Source organism: Nothoprocta perdicaria, unplaced genomic scaffold (genome assembly GCF_003342845.1).
Source record: "Nothoprocta perdicaria isolate Ctin4 unplaced genomic scaffold, notPer1 scaffold_72, whole genome shotgun sequence".
NCBI classification, from domain to species: Eukaryota; Metazoa; Chordata; class Aves; order Tinamiformes; family Tinamidae; genus Nothoprocta; species Nothoprocta perdicaria.
In genome coordinates, this window is record NW_020455999.1 from 841,568 (window position 1) to 848,995 (window position 7,428).

Below are 7,428 nucleotides of genomic sequence, written 5' to 3' on the forward strand. Positions count from 1 at the left end.
GAAGGGCGGGCCGCGTTGAGCAAGAGGCAGCACCGCTGCCCTGCCCCGGGCAGCCTCCCCGCCCGCCGCCGGGCCGGGCTCGGGGCCGGGTCTGGGCCGGGCTCGGGGCCGGGTCTAGGCCGGGCTCACATGACGGCGGGGGCGGGTCGGGCCGCGCCGCCTCCTCGCCGCTCATCGCGCGCTCGCGGCCGCCCGCCGCTGCCCCGTCCCTCTCCTCCTCTTCCTCTGCCACCTGCAGCCTCCTCATCCCCGCGCGCGATGCCCACGCCGCTGCCGCCCACGCCGCTGTACACGTCGGAGCGCGTCGCGGTGCTGCTGTCCTGCGCGCTCTCCTTCGTGGGCTCCGGCCTCCTGGTGGGCACCCACGCCCTGTGGCCCGAGCTGCGCACCCGCCCACGCCAGCTCCTGCTCTACCTCTCGCTGGCCGACCTCCTCTCGGCCCTCTCCTACTTCTACGGGGTGCTGCGGGACTTCGAGAGGACCTCGTGGGACTGCGTGCTGCAGGGCGCCCTCTCCACCTTCTCCAACACCAGCTCCTTCTTCTGGACCATGGCCATTGCCCTCTACCTCTACCTCACCCTCGTGAGGGGCTCGCCCACCGGCACGGGCTTGCTCTGCTGCTTCCACGTGGTGAGGTGGGTGCCCTGGGTGGCTGCTGGAGCCGCCTGCTCTTTCCTGCAGGATACGGTGCCCTTCTCAAGTTCCTTTTCAGTGGGGACTTGGCTGTCACTTGGCTGGTCAGTCCTGCTTAACCCTGAGAGGGAGAAATGGAGATGTGGGAAAAGCTGAAGGGATTTGATTAAGGTTGTGTAGGAATCCTCTGGCAGGAGACGCACCGTGGAGGTCCTGCTTCTGCTTCCCCTCTGTTCTCCTAGCACTAACATCCCCAAGCTCTGCCTGCCATACCTGATAGCTGCTGCTGAGGTTCCACTCTTGGGATCTGCTCCTAAACATTCCCGGTCTCAGTCTGGTTTCTTTCCTCTCCTTTCCCCAGTGAGGTTCCTGCAATCCAGTCCCTTTAGGAGAATGCAGCCTGCGAGCGACGGGGCTGCTGGAGCGGCTCACGGAGGTTGTTTTGGCAGGTTTGATTGAAAGCAAGACAAAACAGCCCACAGAGCAGCTTTATGTCGCAGTTGCTGCTACTTAGCTGATTTTCCACATCATGTTTAGTAAAAGCCTTCATTATGCAATTTGAGCTTGTGTAGTCATGTGCTACCTCCTCACGGAGCAAAACAGTGATCCCTCAGTCCTCTGTGCTGCCAAGCGCTTATTATAAATTATAAGGAGAAGATGTGTTTAAAAAAAAAAAAAAACCCTTGCCTTGCAGCAAGTGAAGTAATGAAGTTTCTTTGGTTTATTTCTGTCAGATCTGCCTACCTGTCAACTTTTATTTCCAAACAGCGTCATTTGGGAGATGGCCGAGTTAGAGCTGAGTCCAGATACAAGATGGGCTGTGGGAAAAACACCCTGGCTAAGTGGGAATCAAGGAGGAAACTTGGGTTCCTGCCCTACCTGTTTGAATTAGTGCTGGGTCTGCACGTGAGGAAGCCTAGGGCGCTTGCGTGTGCGTCTGAGGAGGCCAAAATACCCATGGTGGAGTTGCAGCAAGATGCAATGAGACGACACTTGGGGAATTTGGCTTTTTCTTTCATTTCAAGCAAGCAGGGGTTGCACCGTGATGCTCCTGGAGACAAGGGCAGAGCTGCTTGCTGCTCCAGGAGCAATAAAGGAGCCTTGGCTTCTCCATGCGCTTGCTGACGGCACCAGAGACATCAAAGAGGAGATGCAAATCCGGCAAACTTGTAATTTTCCTGTCTCTTCTCACCACTGGTCGAGTGACCTTGGGCTGTTTCATCTTCTCCATCCGCTCTTGTACTTCTCAGCCTCACTGGATACACAGAGGGGAAAGGAGGTTAGCAAGATTCATGGAATACTGTTGGCTGCAATCTGTGCAGCCCTCTAAAACTGTAAAAAGCCTGAAAGATCTTGCTAACCCCGGAAATTCAAAGTGAATTTCCTCTGGGTACATTTGCTAGGTTTTATTTTCAGGTCTTTTAGTGTTTATTAAAAAAAAAAAAAAAGCTAGGAACTTGTTCCTGCAGGACTGTCTTGGTATCACTCAGCTCCATTTGCTCTCCTTAAAAGGCAAAATAAATTTAATTTAAGTCCAATTGAGTTCTACCACAAAAATAGTCTCGTTCTGTGCAGAGGCAATGCTTCCTGCCTTGCAGTCCCTATGAAAAGCCAGAGAAAACAAGTGAGGACCTGCCCTGTGCCCATCCCTTCACGGCACCTCTTCCTTTTTCCATCCCAGCATTTACTAGTATTACCTGTCAGGAGAAATGACTGCAACTGGTATGAAAGGATTTGGGTACCTAGGGTCAATGAGCTGCACAAAGGTGGAGCAGGAGGCCTGTTGGGGCAGAAGGAAAGGTGGTAAAGGATAGATGCTGCTTTAGGGGTTAAAATAGGATAGTTTCCATTATTGTTGATGTCTAAAACAAGTGTGTCTAGGGGAGAACCTGGGCTTTCTTTCTTCTCCACCCTGCAGCTTGCTGTGCAGTCACACAGTGACCGTTGTGCAAGGAGCTGCTCCAAGAGCTGCCTTTGGAAGGGGGTCCAAGGCAGGAGGGAGCCTGGCCATGCCCAGGCCACCAGCTCCCAAGCAGCTGCACGGAGGCAAGCGTTTAGAAGGATAAATGCCAAGGACGTTCATCTCTTGTGCTTCTAACACTGAGCATAACCAGAGCCTGTTCTTTAGCTGAGCAGAGCTGGCTGAATATATGTTGGAAGTCAGTGCCTGCAGCTTGCTTTTTAGGGAACTGGGAAGTCACCCCAGGTGAAATCTGCCGGGCAGGTTGGGTTCCTCATGTGGTAGCACATGCACGGAGAGCCTGAGCTTCAGAGCTAGGTCGAAGAAGCCTCCTTGTCCAGACGTGGTTTTGTTTTGAAATTTGCATTGAGCTCAGATGAGCTTTGAAAACAAGCTGGCAGTTGGCTCTGAAAATATTTATGGAGATCTAAGCTGCCAGTTCTGGCATCCCGTGCATAAATTTCCAAGCTACCTCAGTTGTTTGGGATTTCTGAATATCGTGTATCGTTTAGCTGGGTAATGTTTGCCCTGCTGTGAGTATAGCCGACCCAAAGTTGGGGTGAGGAACAGACTGGATCCCGTTCCGGGATTGCTCCACACTTAGTTTTTTGATGGCAGCTGCTGTTCACCTCAGTGTTTGCGTTTCAGCGGGCTCTGCGGACATACAGCACATGGAACGGAGGCATCTGTGCAGCACTCGGGCATCCCCACGCTGGCTGCATTTAAATCTATATCCTTGGTCCTTTTGAGGAGCCGTCCTGCAGAATTACGCTGCCTCTGGGGCTCAAAGGCAAATGTCCCCAAGCCAAATGAGTGAGCCTTGCCATTACTTTTTTGTGTCCGTGCTGCTCTTTACTTCCGTGTCTCTCTGGAGCAAAAGTGAGACTGGCTAACGGTTCTTCTATTCCTCCCTTCTAGAGGATTCCTCTCTTCTAGATTTCTAAAATACTCTTAAATGAGTTGGAGCTGAAGATCGCAGAGATGTCTGATATTTTATTTTTTTCAAGTGATACTGACCTTAAAATGGGGCATGTTTGAGGTCTAACATCATGGGATTATTTCTGATTTTAAACTGATCTCTGGAATCTGACAAGGGAGGCTTGACTTGAGTGTGAGGGGTGTGAAGGTGACGTGAGGAGCAGAGCCCTCGTCGTGTTCTGCAGGTGCAGCAGCTCAAAGCTGCCCGCAAAGATGAGCACGAGCCGAGAGGTGCTGAGCACTGCCCTGCTGGCTCTGCATCCTTGGCCTCTGCAGAGACCCAGGGATTTTCCTGGAGTTATCTGGGTTTTCCCCAAAGCATCACTCATCGAGGAACCATCCGCTGTCCCGAGAAGGGACCTTTTCCTGAGGACACATGGGTGGGTGATGCTTTCGGCTGTATTCAGGCCAGGGTTTTGGCATTGGAGTGAACTGTGAGCAACATCACAGGTTAAGGTGCTGGTGGTCGCTGCAGCCAGGAAAGGGGATGTCTTTGACGTTTGGGTTCACACAAGTTTTCAGTTCTTGTGCACAGCTTCTTGTGGGCAGCCCAAGCTGCTGAGTGTCTTAATTCACGTCTCTTACCACAGATACTTTTTCTTTTAGAAAACTTCCTACATTTGCCTCTGCTGTCGGAAGAAGTCCGAGTCAAAATAGTGGCTCCAAATTACACGAATTTGACTTATCCCTGCTTTCTTATTTTCTTCTGTCATTACTGTCCCTGCTTTTTCTTTTGGAGGAAGCCTTCCTGTTTCCTTTCAGAAGAGACCCTCTTGCTCTCAAAATACTGACAGTGCCTTTTAATTTACAAGTGATAGAATAAAATTGTGGGATTTTTTTTTTAATGCACCTAAGTATTGGTTCCCGTCCGAAGAACCCATTTGTGGCCGTGCAAAATGACTCAACCGAGCGTGCTCTTGCCTTGACTTTGCTCCTCGTCTCCTTCCCTCAGCTGGGGAGTCCCCCTGGGCATCACGGTGGCCGCCGTGGCTCTGAAGAAGATCGGCTACGACGCCTCCAACGTGTCCGTGGGCTGGTGTTGGGTCAACCTGGACGCCGAGGACCACGTCTTGTGGATGCTGCTCACGGGCAAGGTTTGGGAGATATTGGCCTATGTGACGCTGCCGGTGCTCTACCTGCTCATCAAGAAGCACATTAACAGAGCGGTGAGTGCCCTGCTGCTTCCCGCTTAGGCTGAGTCTTGCTCTGTGATTGTATTCCCTTGTTTTAGCAGCTGTGGGAGTTGCTGCTGAAATGCATCCGCCGCCGGGAGGAGCCCATCTGACAACCCGGAGCTTCATTTCCCAGTGATCTAGCCCCAGAAGAACAAAAAAAGCTTTTTGAAAGCTTAAGCGCCTGTGGGATCTATGTGGGTGGAAAGTAAATCCTAGACTAAGCCTTGAAACAGGATGTAAAGGGCAAAATTCAGCTTGAATTAGGCTCTCGTGCAGTTCTGCTTGTCCCAGGCCTGACTTAGGTTTCTGGGCTTGCCTGCCCTTAGTCATTGGAGGATCTCTAATGATCCCTTGTGTTCCTGAGTGCTGTTTTGTACCCACAGTGTAAATCCCCCTCTGGGAGCCTGAGCACTGTGGTATTAAGCACATACACAGAGGCAAACCAAAAAGACACCCTGTCCTAGGGGCTCTCACACTGCCCAGGTTTAATTGCCATTACTGCTTGTGAACACAGAGAACCTAAGGATCTGGGGCAATATTTGCATAATACAGAAATGAAATCTTCATTATGAAAATGGTGGAAGGAACTACATCCAGAGTGGTGGGGTGTTTTTCTTCCCTATAAGTTGCATTAAAGAGAGAGAGAAAAGAAAAGGATAAATCTTCCTTTGGAGGATGTTGCCATTGCCAGGCTTGTGGCCGTAGTTAAGGATAAGGACACGGGTGTTTAGGGCAGGATCTGAGAAATGAGATGGAAGGAGAAGCAGTTGTGAGCTCTGGGAAGCAGTCCCGAGGGTGCTGGGGAATGGGATTTGGGAAGGGCTTGGTGGTGCCAGTCACCCGCCATAAATTAGGCAGGACTCCGTGTTCCCGCAGCTGTCCCCGACGGCCCCGTGACGGGAAACCCGACCCCGCAGCTCTTGCCCTTACGCTGCGCACCCGGGATCCTGGGCTGCTCTCCCGTCCGCGCTCCCAGATGGATCCCGCTTTGGCTCCTGTAGCTGCTCTGAGGGCTGGAGCAGCAGCGGGGCCTTTGGGACAGGATGATCCCATCCTTGGCATCGCTGAGGTTTTGGCAAGCCTGGGCCCAAGCTCCTTTCCTGGGATGAACGGCTCCCGTGGCCGGGAAGGACCAATGGGTGGCCAGGCCAGGACTTGGGGATCTATTAAAGGCTGTCGTGGATGTTGCAGCAGCGGCTGTTTGCGTTAGCAAGGGCAAAACATGCCTGGATATCTGTGCTCCCTCACTGCATGCCTCTCAACGTCTCCCAAGATGCAAAGAATTAGTTTGCTATGGAAATAATCTATAGAGCTGAATGCTCCCGGTGTGTAATTTTTTGTTCACTTTCTCTCTCCTCCCTTCCCCTCCCTGGAAGCACGCGGCCCTGTCAGAGTATCGCCCCATCCTCTCAAGCACACCTGCATTTCAGCCCCGGACTTCCATAGCAGATAAGAAATTGATTCTCATTCCCGTCATCTTCATCATCCTTCGCATCTGGAGCACCGTGCGGTTCATTCTGACGCTCTGCAACTCCCCCGCAGTGCAAAATTCGGTCCTTGTTGTCCTGCACGTAAGTACGTGCCTGAGAGAAGCTAAGGCCGTGTTGCTCTAGATACTGCTCTTGCCCCTGGGTGCAGCATTTGCAGATAAAACACGTGTGTGTGCAGGCTGCAATAGCATCTGCTGCGTCGCATCCAGCGCCTACGGGGCTGCAGAGTAACTCAGCAGCATCTAGCGGTCAGGGGCACCCATTGCAATAGGGGAGCGGGGCCAAGGAGAAGCAGCCTCAGTGCAATGTGTTGGTCTGGCTTTGGCTGCTGCTCCCCTTAGGAGCGAGGTTGACTTCCTAAATCCGCTCTTCTCCCGTATGGGGATGTCGGTGGCTGCTGCACGGCCGCGTATCCCATCAGGATGACTCTTGCTCTCCTCGCAGGGCATCGGTAACACGTTCCAAGGAGGGGCCAACTGCATCATGTTCGTCCTGTGCACGCGCGTGGTCCGCGCTCGGCTGCTCTCCTCCCTCTGCTGCTGCCGCCACGCCGGCTCCCGCTGGTCCCTGCCGGGCTCCGACGGCGAGTGGCGGCGCCCGGAGCGCTGCCGGGACAGGGACGCGCCGGACCCCGAGCGGAGCAGGGCGCTGCTCGCCAGCACCTGATGCGCAGCCGCGGCGCGGATTTGCTTCTTGGTAAAAACCTCGGGCGAGTTTTCCCTGCGGGGTTAGTGCGAGGGCTGGGAGCGGCTGTGGGCAGCTGCACCCCAGGGAGCTTCTCCTCCAAAGCTTTTGTAGGAGCGACCTGTCCTGCAAGCTGGGCCACTGTCTGCTTCTCCAGCCTGCAAAGTGAGGAAATAGCAGCAGCAGCACAGTGGGGACAGGGCGGCAGGGAAGTCCTTCTCTGGCCTCTAGATGAGGTTACAAAGGCTACGAGGTAGCACCCAGGGAGAACTGAGGAGGAGGAGCTGGTGGTTCCAGATAATGCATATATGCATGGTCCATTTCTTCTCTGCTTCACAATTCTGATATATTTCATGCCCAAGTATTCCTCATAGGATAGAGCAATCCTTGCTGCTGCACATCCTAGAAGGGAAATAGAGAGTAAATGACTCATCTGAGCGCATGCAGAAGAGCTGTAGGAACAAAAGCTTGACCTGACCGCAGCTCTTTGAGGTCTGGATGTGAGATG

The 7,428-nt window shown here is 53.2% G+C and overlaps 1 protein-coding gene across 1 annotated transcript; it reads left to right on the forward strand.

Annotated features, from left to right (window-relative positions):
• The first annotated feature begins 258 nt into the window (after positions 1 to 258).
• On the forward strand, positions 259 to 6,902 carry GPR157 (G protein-coupled receptor 157). The gene is made up of 4 exons (XM_026051036.1): positions 259 to 635; positions 4,524 to 4,737; positions 6,123 to 6,317; positions 6,681 to 6,902. The coding sequence occupies exons 1-4, from the start codon at positions 259 to 261 to the stop codon at positions 6,900 to 6,902; spliced, it is 1,008 nt and encodes a 335-aa protein (XP_025906821.1).
• The last annotated feature ends 526 nt before the right edge of the window (positions 6,903 to 7,428 follow it).

Excerpts from the sequence above, each read along its gene's own strand:
- GPR157 (XM_026051036.1), top strand. The coding sequence starts at position 259 with ATGCCCACGCCGCTGCCGCCCACGCCGCTGTACACGTCGGAGCGCGTC. Across the intron at positions 636-4,523 it reads TGCTGCTTCCACGTGGTGAG|CTGGGGAGTCCCCCTGGGCA; the intron begins GTGGGTGCCCTG and ends TCCTTCCCTCAG. Across the intron at positions 4,738-6,122 it reads AGAAGCACATTAACAGAGCG|CACGCGGCCCTGTCAGAGTA; the intron begins GTGAGTGCCCTG and ends CCTCCCTGGAAG.